A 17500-nucleotide genomic window follows, 5' to 3' on the forward strand; every position below is an offset into this window, starting at 1 on the left:
TACACAGGGCTGGAAACACCAGTCATCTACTGTCCTTTAAGGAAGGCTGATTAATTAGTGTTTAGAGCAGGGTATTTGCATCCACTTCTGGTACAAGCTTCCAGGGAAATTTGCCAACCCCCATGCATTATACTGAACCCAGCTACAGTATATTGGTCTCTGGGAAAACAATTCTGCGTGAATGACTTTACCAAGGTTCATTTTTACACATCAACAATCCACGTGCACTGCGCATAGAATGTCCATGCACTGAATGGAACACAGAAATAACCAGCTGTGGTTCTAGTGAGAGAACAGCTTTCGTTTCACCAGTTTCTTTTAAGTTAGTTTCAATTAAAAGAGCGTGGACAAGCCTGCATAATTGGAATAATGCATGTATACCAGGGTGGTGTTTCTCAAACTGTGGGTCGGGATAGATTCACATTCTAAAAAGTGGGTCCTGGTGCTAAAAGTCTGAGAACCATTGCTCCAGGAGGATCTTGTGCTACAGGCAGGCAATGGGACTAGATGGCCTTGTGGGTACCTTCCAACTTTCAAAAATGGTTGGCAACCTTCAGTCTTGAAAGACTATGGTATAAGCCTACAGCACCCGGTATTCCCAGGCGGTCTCCCAACCAAGTACTAACCAGTCCTGACCCTGCTTAGCTTCTGAGAGCAGACAAGATCAGGCATCTGCAAAGACCTGGCCTAGCCTCATTAGTGAAACCTACGCCATGGCTGCTTGAACCCTTCACTAACAAGGCTATGCCATTCTCTGAAACCAGACATAACAGGGCCAAGCTGGTGCCATTTTTGGAACCAGCACCCTAAATTCAGATAAGACCACCATAAACTTTGAAAAAAGAAGTTTTTCTGACCTTCAGATTCACAGGCTTACGTAATGTACAAAGTTTATAATTTCCATTATGCCTGAACTGACAATTAGGGTTACTGACACCCCCTCCCCCAGCCATCAGTATCTCCAGGTGACTATTGAAAGCAATCCTGAAGATTTTAACAAGGCCCCTAGAAAATACCAACATCACATCATTTTGGAAAAAAAAAAAACACAAACCTCCAGGAATAGTAACAACCTTTGGCAACCCTGCAGGCCAAGATGTTTTCAGTGATCACCAAAACCTGAATTACCACCTGAATCAAACCATGGGGTGCAATGCACATTGGGAGGGAATCGCTCAAACTAGGACTGGATGCCATGACAGAAACATGTGGTTTGTTTCAACCACAATCAAGATTTCTCAATTTCAAACTAATAATCAAGATTTTCACAACCAAGATGAAAGTTGAGACTGTAAACTTTGATCTACCACTGGAAAACTTGGCTAATTGCTCCTGGAACGCAACACGACAAGAAAATGCATTCCATTCTCAGCCATGAAGCTGCCTGGGTGACTCTGGGCCAATCGCTCTAGTCTCAGCCTCACCTTCCTCACAGGGTTGTTGTGAGGACAAAAGGACGGGAAGAAGGATATACACCACCCAGAGCTCCCAGGAGAAAGGGCAGTTTAACAATGATTGATTGATTGCAATAACATGCAGCAGAAACAGAAGGCAAGGGAAGAATGCAGGTGTCGAGCATCAGAATATCTGGCAGGCTTAATTTCAGCTAGTTTCAAGCTGCACAGGGTCTGTGTTTAGCCTGGGTTGCTAAATGAGATTCACCCACAGACACCCTGACTGTTCCTGTTCCTTTAAACAAAGATGTGACCTGCAAAAATCACCAGGTGAAACTGCCTGGCTGGCAACCCCATGTGCTTGCTCACTGCTGAAGATGCAAGAGCTCTTAGTAAGAGACAGCTGCACCAGTAAATCCCACAGGTGACAACCCTAATTTGGGGCAAAGGCACAACCCTGGGCCACAGCACCCTCATAAACAGATCTGCATCTCAGAGTTTGCAGAGAGCATCTCCTACAAGGCAACTTGCAGCAGCACGATCAGAGTTTACTCAGAAGCAAGTATTTTGTTCAATGAACTGCAACCTGAAATGCACTTATTTGGGACTAAGCACCATTGAACTAAATGGGATTTGCTTTCAAATAAACATTGTTGAGGATTGTGCTATCAGTCTTTTGTGTGTGTGTGTGTCAGAGAGAAAGAGAGAGAGATACAGGCAGCTGTGAGATACAGGAAGCTGGACTAGATGGGCCTATGGCCTGATCCAGTGGGGCTGTTCTTATGTTCTTAGAGATGCATTCCAGTTTTACTCTCAGCACTATCACTGAAAAATAGACACTGGTATCGCTGCAGTTCCTGGACTTAGGAATCCAGCTCAACACACTTGGCAACGCACTTGGCTGTCTTGCATACCGTAGAACTCGGCCCCAAGATGAAGTTTGCTGGTCTTGTGTACCTGTGCTTTGATGCTAGCTGACCACATGATTTTGTTTCCAACATCCAACCCAGGTAAGCACAGAAGCCGATTACTGAACTATAAACAGTAGAGAAGCATCAGCACAGAGCCCCCCCAATTCCCAAGGCTGGCCTAAGATTCTTTGGCATCAGAGGCCAAATGCAACTCCCCTTACCTGATGGGTGATACAGGAGCTAGCCCACTACTCCCTTCTTGCTCTTCTGCTTTGTCCCAGTCATCCTTGGGGGAGGTCAAAGGAGCAGTTGAAGCAAATGGACTACTTGTGGACCAATCTACTACCTGTGGACCACTACTTGTGGACCAATCTACTACCTGAGGCAACCAGCTCAGCCAGCCCCCTGGACAGACCGGCCCATTCATAAAAATCCATACACCCCCCTAAAGATCTGCTTTCACCACTACCCTAGTAACTCTCTTCCATCTTCATAATATCAGCTGACCTCCTTACACCCCCCCCCCTCAGCTTCCTCCCATCTCAGGCAGCTTTCGGAGCTAGGATGTCAACAGAAGGCACACAAGCACACACTCCCACCTGGAAGCAAGTCCCTGAATGCAGCAAGGCTCCCTTCAAAGCCATCATACCCAGATCAGCCCGCATTCAGACACTTACCCCATGCACCAGGTCCGTGGCAAGGCACAGAGAGACGAGGAGCAGGAGCCTGGGAAGGGAGGCAAGAGAGAGAAAGGTGAAGGTGATTGCAGCCCCTTAAGCATCCAGGAGGTTTCTCCTACCCCTTCCCCATGACCAAGGCACTCACCCAACACGCATGTTGCCAAGGCTGTGCCTGCTGCCCCTTTCCCACAACCTGGGCACTCACATGACACGCATGTTTGCCAAGGATGCTCCTGCCCCTTCCCCACAACCCAGGCGCTCACCTGACATGCATGTTGCAGCAGGCACTCACCGGACACCCATGTTGCCAAGGCTGTGCCTTACCCCTTTCCCATGACCCTGGGCACTCAGCAGACACGCGTGTAGCCAAGGCTGCGCCTGCCCCTTCCCCACGACCCAGGCACTCAGCCGACACGCGTGTTGCAGGAGGCACTCCCCCGACACGCGTGTTGCCAAGGCTGCGCCTGCCCCTTCCCCACGACCCAGGCACTCAGCCGACACGCGTGTTGCAGGAGGCACTCCCCCGACACGCGTGTTGCCAAAACTGCGCCTGCCCCTTCCCCACGACCCAGGCACTCAGCCGACACGCGTGTTGCAGGAGGCACTCCCCCGACACGCGTGTTGCCAAGGCTGCGCCTGCCCCTTCCCCACGACCCAGGCACTCAGCCGACACGCGTGTTGCCAAGGCTGCGCCTGCCCCTTCCCCACGACCCAGGCACTCACCCGACACGCATGTTGCAGAGGTCCCAGCTGCGGGGCTGCGCTCAGCGAGTGGCGGGCATGGCTCTGGGCAGGGCGGGGGGGAGATCGGGGGCAGATGCGGCCCCAGGGCGCCTGGAGGGGGGTCTCCCGCCTCTCCACCCCCGGGAGGAAGGCACCGCGTGCAGAAGCGCCGCGCTGGGACTCCGGCAGCCGAGCGGCGTCGGGGCAGGAATGGAGGCGAGGGGCGGACCCGGCTGGGCGTCAATCAGGGAGGCACAAAGCAGGCGGCGGCGCCCGGAGCCTCCCTCCCCACTTAGGGACCAGCGATGCCGCCTCCTCCGCCCCAAGGGGCCCCACTCTGCCAGCCTGGCCACCCTTTCCTGCGAGTGAGCCCCACAGACCAGACTGGCACTTACTCCTTAGTAGACACGCACAGGATCGGGCCCTTTGCCCCCCCCCCCCCCGCAGCAGGGGATGCTTCCCCGCGAGTCAGCCGCAGTGCAAGGGGATGAGGAAGGGCGTGAGGTCGTCTGAACGGGGGTCCCCGGGGTGGGGAAGAAGAAGGGGGACCCTGGGGGGGGGTTGGGAGGGTCCGTTCCAGATTCAGCCCTGCCCCCCCAGTGGACCGGCTTTCAACCTGCCATCCTACCCCTCCACCCTTACTCAGGAGTCAGCCCCATGGAACAAAATGGAACTTACTTTTAAGTAGACGTGCCTAAGACTGAGCGCTCACTGGGCTGCGCTCAGCGCTCCAGTTACTCCGGAGCAAGGCTGCAAGCCGAGCCACGCTTTCCTGAGAGTAAGCCCCATCAAGCACAATAGGGCTTGCTCCTGAGTAGGGCGGACACGCGTCGGATTGGGCCCTAAGCCCCCCCCCGCGCACTTTGCTCTGGGCGCGTTACTCCCGTGTAAGTAAGTGCTCAGAGCATGGCCACCAAAGGGTTACTCGCGAGTAAGCCGCGCTGACACCTGCTTTGGATCAGGATGGCACTGGAAACCTATTTCACCCCTTCCAATAAGTTGTTTATCATCATCATCATCATCATGGTGTTGTTTTTAACTACAGCTGGAAATCTCGTTGCTCCTTTTCCCCCCTCCCCCCACTTACTCCCACTGAAAATCACCCTGGAGATCTTTGGGGGGGGGGCTGCTGCCTATTTGGGTTTTGAACACCCCCCCATCAATGCATATGCCTGCCCCATATCCAGCATAGGGTTGGGTTTGTCTGTGGTTCAGCCTGGGGCAAGAGGAATCCACTGCCCTTACTAGCTTGACACTAGTGAAACCAAAACTGTGAAAATCTTGGTATGTATGAATAATACCATCATGTTATATATCATTGGAAAGGTAATTTAATACAGAATGCAATGAAACAAACCGCACTGGAATAGCTATATTCTATCAAAAGTTATGGCCAATTAACCATAAAATGAAAACACAACTGCCTTATGGAACAAAAAGTGGATTTGCTTAACTCCAAACTGACCTCTATGGAGAACTCGTGCAAGGAAAGCGCCCTACAGGCAGACCACAGCTGCGATACAAGGACATCTGCAAGAGGGATCTGAAGGCCTTAGGGATGGACCTCAGCAGGTGGGAAACCCTGGCCTCTGAGCGGCCCGCTTGGAGGCAGGCTGTGCAGCATGGCCTTTCCCAGTTTGAAGAGACACTTTGCCAACAGTCTGAGGCTAAGAGGCAAAGAAGGAAGGCCCATAGTCAGGGAGACAGACCAGGGACAGACTGCACTTGCTCCCGGTGTGGAAGGGATTGTCACTCCCGGATTGGCCTTTTCAGCCACACTAGACGCTGTGCCAGAACCACCATTCAGAGCGCGATACCATAGTCTTTCGAGACTGAAGGTTGCCAATACAATACAAACTGACCTATGAGACTGATTGTTGAGTGCCAATGAGATGTTATTATGATACAGTATGGAACCAATAACTTTTTATTTACTTAATTAAATTTGATTTTGTCATGGGGGGGCTACAAAATCTTCTTTGACCTCAGGTAGCTGATATATGCCTTAGCTATGCCACTGATGGGGGGGGGGAGAGACAGCAGAGCAAGTGGGTGGTGAGCTGCTGGGGAGAGGAGGTGGGTTCCTCCCAATTTTCACTTTTTTAAAAGCCCAGATGTCACTTCTGCTTGTGACATCACTTCCGGGTCAACACTTTAAACTTGGCACCGGGCTACACGATTATCATCTACACTACTGCCTCAAGGTACTCTAAGTGTACAGATGAGACTAGCTCAGTTCCATTTTGCTGGTCAATGATAAATGAACAGCTCAGCCCTATGTCTAAATCCAACAGGTTCAGTGGGACTGACTCCCAAGTAAACCTGTGCACAGGATTGTGACTTTTAAGGCCTGAAAGTCTTGGGGACTGAGAAAAATCCCATATCCTCCTTTCTGTCCCCAAGGATGCTGGGGATGACAGGTGAACCACTGCCATAAACCAGGGGTCTCCAAACTTTTTGGCCAGAGGGCCGCATCAAATATCTGGCATGGTGTGGAGGGCCAGGGAAAAAAATTTAAATATAAAATTTAAATAAATAAATTAGAGATGGAACTTAGATGAGTGAACAAATGAATGGATGGGCTCATTCCTTTAATCTCTGGCCCTCAGAACACCCTCCAGACACAATCAGAGCACAGTTCTGGTCATGTTCAGTTGAGTGGGCCAGAGGCTTTGGGGGACGACGACAAGAGGTTGGCTACGGGCCAGAGAGAGGTTTGCTGCAGGGGTTTGGAGACCCCTGCCATAAACGATGAGGCTTTCTCAGAAGTGCATAGGAGTTCCTTTGGGGCTGCCCAATGGTCAGCTGGAGGGAACTCCTTTGGGGAGCTGGGTCTGTGCTCCCCAGAGCACAGTAGCTTGGTGAGTAGCTTGGGGGTGGGAGTTCCTTTGGGGCTGTGCTTCCCAGTGGTCAGCTGGGGGGACTCCTTTGGGGCTGTGCTGCCCAGTGGTCAGCCTAGGGGGGATGTCCTTTGGGGCTGTGCTGCCCAGTGCTCAGCTTGGGGGACTCCTGGAGCTGTGCTGCCCAGTGGTTAGCATGGGGGGGGGAAAGTCCTTTGGGGCTGTGCTGCCCAGTGGTCAGCTGGGGGGAAGACTCCTTTGGGGCTGTGCTTCCCAGTGGTTAACCTGGGGGGGAGTCCTTTGGGGCTGTGCTGCCCAGTGGTCAGCTTGGGGGGGGGAGACTCCTTTGGGGCTGTGCTGCCCAGTGGTCAGCTGGGGGGAAGACTCCTTTGGGGCTGTGCTTCCCAGTGGTTAACCTGGGGGGGAGTCCTTTGGGGCTGTGCTTCCCAGTGGTTAACCTGGGGGGGAGTCCTTTGGGGCTGTGCTGCCCAGTGGTCAGCTTGGGGGGAGACTCCTTTGGGGCTGTGCTGCCCAGTGGTCAGCTTGGGGGGAGACTCCTTTGGGGCTGTGCCGCCCAGTGGTCAGTCTGGGGGCCATCATGGCCGGAGAGAGGGAGGCTGCGGCTGCCGCTGCCCTGGAGGAGGCTGAGCAGTGCGCGGAGGGATCCCACCGAGGCGGGCTGCCCTTTTTTGGGGCCAAAGTAGTCCCGGGAGAGGCTTTCGGAGCGAGCGAGCGAGCGAGGGCGGGCGGGCAAGCCCGGGCAGAGCGAGGTGCGCCTCCGCCGCCGCCTCCGCAGGAGCGCAGGGGAGGCGCAGCGAAGCCCGGCCCCGCAGCCGGCCCTGCCCGCCGCCCCCGCCTCCCCCGCCGCCTGCAGAGACCATGTCAGCGCCCGGGACGCAGCCGGGGAGCCCGCCGAGCCGGAGCTGCTGAGGACGCGGCCGCGGAGAGCGGCAGCCTGGCCGGGCGCAGGATGACGCGCTGCCCGGCGCTGGCGCTCCTGCTCTGCGCTCTCTGCGCGCAGCGCGCTGCAGCCGCGGTGGGTCGGGGGCGCGATCGCGGGGGGCCGCCTCGGAGCCCGAGCTGGGGGGGCCGGAGGAGGGGGGCTGTTTCTTTTTTGAGATCGTTTTAAAAATAGAGCCTTCTAGTTTGGGGAGCTGGTGTGCGAGGAAGTGGGGGGGGGAAGATCGTGATCGTGTGAACGGCTCTCTTACACGTGTCTCGCCTTTTGCAACCCCTGGAGTCCAGAACTCCTTCTCCTGGGGAGGAAAGGGCTGCAGCCCACGCTGCTTTGGGGCTGCCACTCCAGTTCCCTCCCCCCACCTTGCAGTGTGATTTCATGCACGTGGAACTTAATGAAACTTTGCAGGTGAAACTTGGTAGTCGTGGTGGGTGGGGGAAGCCCCCCCCCCGTCTTTGAGATGGAGCACAAGGGCATTTGTTGGAGGGGGGGTGTCTGGGGAGGGGGGGTGTCTGAGGTGTACATGGAGGGTCTGATCTGTGTGGGGAGGGAAGCACCCCCCATCCTGGAGATGGAGCACAAGGGCGTTTATTGGGGAAGGGGAGTGTCTGAGGAGTAAATGGAGGGATCTGATCAGTGGGGGGGGGAAGCACCCCCCCTCTTGGAGATGGAGCACAAGGGCATTTGTTGGAGGAGGGGGGGTGTCTGAGGAGGATGGGGTGTAAATGGAGGGATCTGATCTGTGTGGGGGGGAAGCACCCCCCATCCTGGAGATAGCTCATAAGGGCATTTATTGGAGGAGGGGAGGTGTCTGGGGACTAAATGGAGGGATCTGATCTGTGTGGGGAGGGAAGCACCCCCCCCCTCCTAGAGATGGAGCAAAGGGGCATTTGTTGGAGGAAGAGGGGGTGTCTGGGAAGTAAATGGAGGGATCTGATGTTGGGAGCAAGCATCTCCACTCCTATCCTGGAGATGGAGCAAAAGGGGCATTTGTTGGAGGAGGAGGGAGGGTGTCTGAGGAGTAAATGGAGGGATCTGATCAGTGTGGGGAAGGAAACCTTGTTTCCTCTGGGCTCAAGTGTCTTCTTCAGGTGGCTACATCATGGTTGCCTTATCTCTCCTGGCTGCCCTCCCTGGTCTCTCTCCTTCTCTCTCTCTCTGCACAGGGAATGTCTTTATCAAACAAAGGCATGTATAGTTTTGTCTAGCTCCCCCCCCCAGCTTTATGGCTGTCCTCTTCTCCCAAGTGCAGTCTGGAGCTCAGAAGCAAACTGGAGGCTGGGGACCAAAAAAGAAGCAGGGATCCATAACCTGCCTTGCATGTCCCACTCTCCCCCCCCTGCCCAAAGACAGGAGCAGTATATGTGGGGCAATGTATAAGTGTGTTCATCTGAAGCCTTTGTTTGGATGTGATGGATCCATTTTTTTTCCTTTACTGGGCGAGAAAGCATCTCCTCTTTTGGTTTTTACACTTTCCTTCCCTGCCAGCTGAAAGAGGTTTTGGGCCGCCATGTGTTTCAGCCTCTGAAGCTCTGGCAAGATCTTCCAAGTGTGACTTTGGGAAAGTTTAGGCCAAAGGCTTTAAGGGACAATTTAATTCTGCTGTTCTTCCTTTCGTAGACTTTTAATTTACAGAGGGCTTTGTTGTGGGCAAACAGGATCTTGTATGCCCATTTCACAGACAAGGTGAAGTCAACATTGAGGCCGTGTGTCGATTTTGGGCAAAGGGGGAACCTGACCAGAGCTTTCTCAGATGGTGCTTTCAGTTTTCAGCAGAGTGCTTTGCGGCTCTGTCTACAGGGCTAGGATATGTCTCTAATCAATGTGTACATGTGGGACAGCTTCATCTGTAATGTGGTGGCCAACAGACATTTGTCCTGGAGTGGAAGGCTGTTTTGGGTATAGATACTTGCCTGGTAACGTACCCTTGCTCCTTTCTTACTTTGTTTTTTGGGGGGTATATTTGAAATATTCTGCAATATACACTTTGTTCCTTGGACAGTTGGGTGTCCATGATTCTCTGATCCCCCTTCTCATCTTTTTTTCTGCAAGAAAGAATAATTTGGTATCCCTAGACAGGGCACACCAGACATTGTCAGGAGTCATCTGTTGCTTGCCAGAAAGTATGCCACCACATAACTGAATGTTTTGCTGATAGTTTTTTTTTTTTTTTTTTTTTTTTGAGGGAACCATTGTTGGGAAACAGAGAGTTCCCTTCTTGAGTATGCTTTCACTGGAGGAGATTCTTCTGCAAGGAAAACATGTAATGATGGCATCCACTGTTTGGTTCAGAGGTTGTTAGGGTGATCAAAGATGATATTGTGGCTTGACTAGGGGCTGGGATTCTAAACACATTGACTAGGGTGCAAGCCCCTTTAAATGCAGTGAGACTTACTACTGAGTAAACATGCACAGGATTCACTTAGCCATGAGAATTTAGGGCCCAATCCTATCCAACTTTCCAATGCAGCTCCAAGAAAGGGGAACAAGCATTTCCTTCCCTGGAGGAGGCCAACATGAAAGCCCCTCTACTGCAGGATGCAGTGCAAGCCCTGTGGGCATGGCTGCACCAGCACTGGAAAATTGGATAGGAGTTGGCCCTTAGTCATGCCATGAAGCTGCAGTGCTATGCCGGTTTACCTGGGAGTAAGAACAGAGCAGGGTTTACTTCCAAGTTAACGTACCTAAGATTGCAATGCTGCTCTTCACTAGAATATGTGATGTCCTGTCCGCCAGGTATAATGCAGATAATTGTGAAATATAGTGTAATCTTGCATGCATTTGAAAGCATCTCAGGTTCAGAGATACATTTATTCTGTGCATCAGTGAAAGCAATCTGATGGCCCAATTCTACCCAGTTTTCCAGCTCCGATGCAGCTATGTCAACAGGGCATGCATTGCATCTTGAAGTTGGGGGGGGGGGGCAGGCATAGAGACGTCCTCAAGGTAGGAGGGGCTGCATTGAGGCTGCATCAGTGCTGGGAAGTTGGATAGGATTGGGTCCTATGATGATTTAGCATGGATTTAGAATACAGTGTACTGAACTTAGCTATCCACGATGTTCTGGAAACTAGAGAATCAAAGTCTTCCATTACCTGAAGATGGTAAAAATCATCTCCCAAGTTGGGAGTGGTAAAAACTCCTCCCTCCACCCACTAGGTAATACTTCCCAATTTTTCTTTTATTTCCTCTTGACCTACTGCATCACCTAAAATTTAACTTCTGTCTTTTGGCTAATATGATCACCATCTTTCTCTGTATGTTCAACATAGTGCTGGAGACAGTTCTGAGTAACAGCTGACTCCGGTATTTAAACCGGCGGTTCCCAAACTGTGGATCCGGGACCCACCAGCGGGTCGTGACGCAATTCTTGTTGGGCCGTGAAACTGACAGGGCAGGGAATGTGCATCGTGGGTTCAACAAGCTGCTATTTAGGGGAGCACACTGCCCAATCACCATTATAGCCACACTTCTTCGCATTTGTAAATCATGCAGCAGCCTTGAGGGCCTCTAGAAATTTTGGGAACCACTGATTTAAGTAGTTGTCCTTTGCTTACCCCAGCAGCTCTTGGTGTCACCTGGCTTAACACCTAGCAGGGTGTAATTTGTGGAGCTCTCCTATGTACTATACTGTACATTCGTGTAAATCCCATTGTATTCTGTGGAGTTCACTCCTGGGTAGTAGGATTCCAGGCCTACCTTGCAACTTCTGCATAGCAACTTAAGATTGTTCCAAGCTGTGGCCTTTGGGGATTTTCCAGCATGGTGAACTTCTATCATGCTGTGATGCTTGTGTTTCTTTTAACGTGGATTTGCTGCTCCTTAAGTAAGTACTCTTTGCTCCTTCGTAGCTATTTATGAGCTCAGAAGCTATGTTGACGACTGTGTTTCTGGAGCCAGAGAGAGACTAATTCTTCCAGATGCATGAACTCTGAAATCCTGTGGATCATTCCGCTGTGTGGACAGTGGGATTTATTTCTGATCAAATCCATGTTTACAGGAAAATCCCACCATAGCTAGTCAATGCACATGCCCTGTGTAATTGACCAGAGAGGTGCTGATTATAAAACTCTGTGGCAAACTGACAGCTGTGGTGGCCATGAAGTGCTGGGATTTTGTATTTTTAAACTCTGCTTTGGGGTGGAAAGGGGTGGGATGCAAGTCAATTTCAAATAACTTTGGGTTGCAGCCCAATCCTAGGCGTGTTGACCAGGAGGTAAATTCTGCTGTCCAGTTTTTGAGAAGCAAGCGGATTAGTGTGATGGCTGTTGCATGCCAAGAAATTGCTAAAAATCATTGCGGCCTGGTGAATCTGAAATAACCCGGGAGATGATTGAGAACTAGATGTGAAGAACTGTGAAGAGTTTATCTAGTACAGTGGTTCCCAAACTGTGGGTCGGGATCCACGGGGGGGGGGGGGGGGTGCCACAACTTGATTTTTAGTGGGTCACCAAAGGGTGATGGAAAGATCGGTTTATTGCCTCAAGCCCTGAGCCTGTTCGGAAACGAGGTACTGTAGCTGCTAATCACCTGCCGGATCATGGCCCCAGCTTCCTCTGGGAACTATGGGACTATGCCAAGAAAGGGAGCCCAATACCTGCTCAAGGAAAGGACTGGTTTTGACCTCGGAAGCCCCAACCTACTTGGTTCAAGGGTATTATTTTTTCTTCTTTTCAAAGCTGCCCAAGCATTGAGAGCTGTTGAAGAGGCTCTCCTCAGCATTCCACCCACATCTTTCAATAAGTTAAGCTGGAACGTGGAAGGGGGCGACTTCTTCCAGAGTTACACCCAGGTTGTGGAATGATACTTCTAGGGAGGTGCGCCCCACCCCTTCTTTGGTGGCCTTCATCTGCCAGGCAAAGATCTGCCTTTCCCATCAAGCATTTGGTATATCGCCAGTTAAATGTGTGCTACAGACTCTTCTGAATCTCCTCTGATGGTTGTACCGGACTGTTCTGTGTCCTTTAATCAGTTGTATTATTGCAACCTGTTCAACGATGTTTTGTTTCGCTCTCAGTTGCCTTGACAAAGTGGTGAAAAAGAGGGATACAAATCTTATAGTAAGTCTTTGGAGGTTGGAGACTTCGTGGTTTGTGTTGCGATCAGTAACAAAATTTGTCTACTGTAATGGTTGTCAAACATTTTAGCACTGGGACCCACTTTTTAAACCAGGGGTGTCCAAAGTTTTTGGCAGGAGGGCCACATCATCTCTCTGACATTGTGTTGGGGGCCGGGGGGAAAAAAAAGAATTAATTTACATTTAAAATTTGAATAAATTTACATAAGTTTACATAAATGAATATATTAAAGATGAACTTCTATAAATGAATGAAGGTCTTGCAATATCTCAAGGCTTATAAAAGGCCTTGCACAAAGCAAGGCTGGCCTTTCCTTTGCTGCCGCTAACTGCATTACAGACATGAAACATCAAGCAGTGGAGGGAGCCCTCATTCCACAGCTCATGTAAGAGGTCAAACAGTCGCCCTCATGCTGAGAGCAGTTGCATCGGGCCAGTGTGGGCTACAACAAATCTCCGGACGGCCAGAGGCTCATTGGAGACTAGGGGCTCTCTGAGGGCCACATTGAGAGGCTTCGAGGGCCGCAAGTGGCCCCAGGGCCGGGCACCCCTGTTTTAAACTGACATTCTGTTGGGACATACCTAGCTTTATGAGGCCTTTAAAAAAGGTTATATAGAGAAAAATATTTATTTGCAAAAAAAAAAAAAAACTCCATCAATTTCTCATAATGATGCAGCTATGATAAATAGGCTCAAGGCTTGAGAGGCTTAGTTATGTGATCCACCCTTCACTTGCCCCCACTACCTGTCACTGATGGACATGGGGGAAATAAAACACACCAGGGAAAAAGAAACACCCCTCTATTTACACAAACTTGCAAACTGCTGGAGCTCAGCTCTTTGCAGGGCAGTGAGCAGCTCTCTGGTTTTTGAATGGCCTCAGGGCTTGAGGACAAAGTTCCAAACAACACAGTCCTGGATTGTGCTGGAATCCCTAGCATGTATGCACTGCTGAAACAGCGACGCCTGCGTTGGCTCGGTCATGTCGTGAGAATGGATGATGGCCGGATCCCAAAGGATCTCCTCTATGGAGAACTGGTGCAAGGAAAGCGCCCTACAGGTAGACCACAGCTGCGATACAAGGACATCTGCAAGAGGGATCTGAAGGCCTTAGGAGTGGACCTCAACAAGTGGGAAACCCTGGCCTCTGAGCGGCCCGCTTGAAGGCAGGCTGTGCAGCATGGCCTTTCCCAGTTTGAAGAGTCACTTGGCCAACAGTCTGAGGCAAAGAAGGAAGGCCCATAGCCAGGGAGACAGACCAGGGACAGACTGCACTTGCTCCCAGCGTGGAAGGGATTGTCACTCCCGAATTGGCCTTTTCAGCCACACTAGACGCTGTTCCAGAACCACCTTTCAGAGCACAATACCAGAGTCTTTTGAGACTGAAGGTTGCCAACAACAACAGGGCTTGAGGCCATTAGTTATCTGATCTTTCCATCACCCATGTTTTCATTGGAAGCTTTGCAGGACCCACCAGAAATTGGGTCAAAGCTCCTCAAGTGGGTCCTGGCCCACAGTTGTAAAAACACGGGTCTAACGTTTTACTGAGATGAAGGTTACCACCTGCTTTGGGGGAAGAATACCGAGATCCAAGCTCTGTAGACCCTTCCCCTTTACCTTTGTGCCTACATGCACTGGCTTCTGGGTGGAAGATGGATGGGAGATCTTTGCTTCCATGTTGTTGCACAAAGAAGAGCTCTGCCCCCTGCTTCCTACCTCCTCTACCTCCTTCACATAGTAGGTTGCCCCCTAGCTTACTAGACATCAGGGAAAGAGGGAGTAACAGCCACAGCAGCCCATTTTCTGTCGTCCTGGGTGCCATTTTGAAATTCATGGATGGCCTAACCTGGCACAGGGCATCTGGGAATCTTACAGTGGCATCCAGGAAGGATGATGAACTGCAGTGTCATCCCTCTTGCCTGATCGGCAATGGTGATACTTGCTGAGCAAACTGGGGGGCGACGGCGACAGTGACCTCAGGCAGCTCTACTGAGCATCCTGTGCCCTTGAACAGGTGCCCCACACTGGCAGTCTGTGATGCCATCTGGGGATGGAGGGATAAAGTTACAGAAGGAAAGGGGGGATGCTGCATGTGTGTAACAAACGTATGCATTGTGGGCTGCAGTCCTATTCTTGCTTATCTGGGACTAAGCTTCATTGTCTAGAGCAGCCATTTTCAATCTTTTTCTTCTCATGGCACACTGACAAGGCACTAAAATGGTCAAGGCACACCATCAGGTTTTTGCCAATTGACAAGGCAACACCATGCTGCCAGTGGGGGGCTCACATCTCCCATTGGCCCTACTAGTAAATGACCTTCTCCCAAATTCCTGTGGCACACCTGTGGACCATTCGCGACACACCAGTGGAGCATGGCACAGTAGTTGAAAATGGCTGGACTAGAGCATCGCGCAAAGGATCGTGCTGTTGGACCTCTTGTAGTCATTGTAATTTGTGTCACGATTCAACCCATAGTGAAGCCGAAGCCCAGATGGCATTCCAGGAGACTTGCACTTTGGGGTTTTACGTTAATCCTTTGTTTTTGAAGGGAGATGCCTCTGTTTGGTTTTCAACGAGGCCTGATCAGGACAATTTTGCTCTTCTACAAACTCAAAGAATTTATCTTGGCTGTTCTTCTGCAAAGCCTGCTGGTTCTCAAAGCCAAAAATGATGCAAGCTTGTGCAAGGCAGAGACAGGTTAACTAGGCCAGCCATTTTCAACCGGTGTGCCGGGAACAGTCTGCGGGTGTGCACATTTACGCCATTTTGACAACATGACTTCTGTAGAGTGGAGCACCTGCAGATTTTGATATCTGCGTGGGGTTCTGGAACCAAATCCCAGTTGATTTGGTGGGACCAGTGGAATCCTTTCCAGGATGAGAGCACTGATGGAAATGGGAAATGGAGTGTGTATGGAGGAACCCCCCCCCCCCCCAAAAAAAAAAAGCATGGTGGAGTTGTGGTAAAATGTATCTCCAGTGAACACTGGAAAGCTGGATGGGAGCTACTGCAGTAACCTTTTGGATAGGGGTGCCTGTTTTGCCAAATTCCCAGTTCAGGCTTCACCTAGAGAACCTATGCCCACTTTAAGCTAATTAGCTCCCCTTTACTCCCCAACAGTGGCCCTGGTTCTGCACTGCTGGACCCCACCACCAGGGTAGCTCACCTGTTCAACCTGTAGAAGTCCTCCTTTCTCCCCTCTCCTGCCAGCTGCTTCTCCAGCCACCACAGCAACACTCAGCAGGTCTTGGGCATGGCAGCCACACACCAGTCTCCAGAAGTCCCTGTTTTAGCAATCCTCAGAAGTCCATGTGCCCCTTTGTCCATTGATCAGTCAGCAGGTCCAGAAGTCCATCAGCCTGTCCATTAATCCCCATTAGTTCTCTCTCCTTCCTTCCCCCAAGCTTTCCTCCTCCTACTACCCACACCCTTTTCCTTCCTGCAGGTGATGCTTTTAACCCTGAGAACCTTTTTGCCTCCAAGTGGCTGCAGCTGGGCAGCACACTCTCTGCAATCTAAGGCCCTGGTGTTAACCCCATGGTTGCCTGCCAGAGCAAGGGGTAATTGTTGACAACACACTCTACACACTCTATGTCCTTGAGGAATCTTGCACATTTCTATTAAAGTGCTATGTCAAGAATGGGGGGGGGGGGCACTGATTTGCCTATAGTGGTATATAAATAACTGTTTAATAATATCTGTTTCATGGTGTGGTGACTTGTGTCAGTTGATTCCTCTGAGAAGAGCTAAGAGCATTTGGTAAATTGCATCAACTCTTAAAGCTTGTTCAATCACTATTTAAAATCAGACTTTTGCCCACGTTTTGAGCAACACTGTGTGAAGTCTTTCAGCCCAATCCTATCCACACTTTCCTGGGAGTAAGCCCCATTGACTCTAATGGGATTTACTTCTGAGTAGACAGGCGTAGGATTGGGCTGACAGTTGTTGGAATGAAGAGGCATGGAGCTGTGCTGGCTTACTGCCCAATCCTATGCGTATCTACTTAGAAGTAAGTCCCATTAGAGTCAATGGAGCTTACTCCCAGGAAAGTGTGAATAGGATTGGGCTGTGAGGTAAGATTTGGGTGTACAGCAGGATGTTAAAAATTTTGCTTCTTGATGATGTCACTTCCGACCATGACATCACCTCTAGATTAATGACATCACTTCTGGTGGGTCCCGACAGATTGTCGTTCTAAAAAGTGGGTCCCAGGGCTAAAAAGTTTGAGAACCGCAGTGCTGAGGTATCCGTGGAACCGTGGATAGTTCAGATGTATCTGAGGTTTCAATGTCATTGGGTGACCTCGCAAAACCTCAGCGGTTTTGCACTTAAATTGAGCTCTCCAAAAAGGGGGGGATGCAGGATGGGAAACTGTGGTCCTCTTTCTAGACTTTAAAGTTGCTTATGGAGAACTGTGTGTACTCATAAGCCGAGGAGTTTTGCATTTAAGGCCAAGATTGACGGTGCGGAAAGTTTGCTAGCCTTGAGAACAGTTCTAAGGGCTGCTTGTCCTAGGCGGGGTGGGTCATGAGAGATGAGAACTTCATTTTCTATCTTCTTCTCTGTTCTCTTTCCTCATGTGCTCCCCACTAATGTGGAAAAAAACTGCTGGAGTTCTGTCTCCTGGGAGGAGTTTCCCACTTGTGCTCTTGGCATATGGTGCATTGATTTTAGGCAACGTACTTAAGATAGCATCGAAAATCATGCCAGTAGTGTAGAATAGGGCCTTATGGTGTTCCAAGCTTGTCAATAGTTTATTTTTTTTTAAAGACCTTTATGCGAGACGTTCTCTTGGCACGCATCTAACCAAATTCTGTTCCGCAGATAGCAAATGTGACTTTTGTTCACCCCAGCTCCTTTGGGAGGGTCATGTGTGTATGCTAGCATTATGCTGCATGCCCAGGCTGACGGAACAAT

The 17500-nt window shown here is 50.7% G+C and overlaps 2 protein-coding genes across 3 annotated transcripts in view; one reads left to right on the forward strand and one right to left on the reverse strand.

Moving 5' to 3' along the window:
* COL4A6 (collagen type IV alpha 6 chain) overlaps nucleotides 1–3901 on the reverse strand; it is a 177811-nt gene extending 173910 nt beyond the window's left edge. For both annotated transcript variants that reach the window (XM_066640029.1, XM_066640028.1), the window contains exons 1-2: nucleotides 3709–3901; nucleotides 2983–3031 (exon numbers count right to left, since the gene is read on the reverse strand). In XM_066640029.1, coding sequence (XP_066496126.1) covers nucleotides 2983–3031; nucleotides 3709–3719 — 60 coding nt within the window. In that variant the 5' untranslated portion in view covers nucleotides 3720–3901. The remainder of the gene's footprint in view (nucleotides 1–2982; nucleotides 3032–3708) is intronic.
* A 3407-nt stretch (nucleotides 3902–7308) lies between these two features.
* COL4A5 (collagen type IV alpha 5 chain) overlaps nucleotides 7309–17500 on the forward strand; it is a 115222-nt gene continuing 105030 nt past the window's right edge. The window contains exon 1 of the mRNA XM_066640136.1: nucleotides 7309–7584. Coding sequence (XP_066496233.1) covers nucleotides 7519–7584 — 66 coding nt within the window. The 5' untranslated portion in view covers nucleotides 7309–7518. The remainder of the gene's footprint in view (nucleotides 7585–17500) is intronic.

Source organism: Tiliqua scincoides, chromosome 12, assembly GCF_035046505.1.
Source record: "Tiliqua scincoides isolate rTilSci1 chromosome 12, rTilSci1.hap2, whole genome shotgun sequence".
NCBI classification, from domain to species: domain Eukaryota; kingdom Metazoa; phylum Chordata; class Lepidosauria; order Squamata; family Scincidae; genus Tiliqua; species Tiliqua scincoides.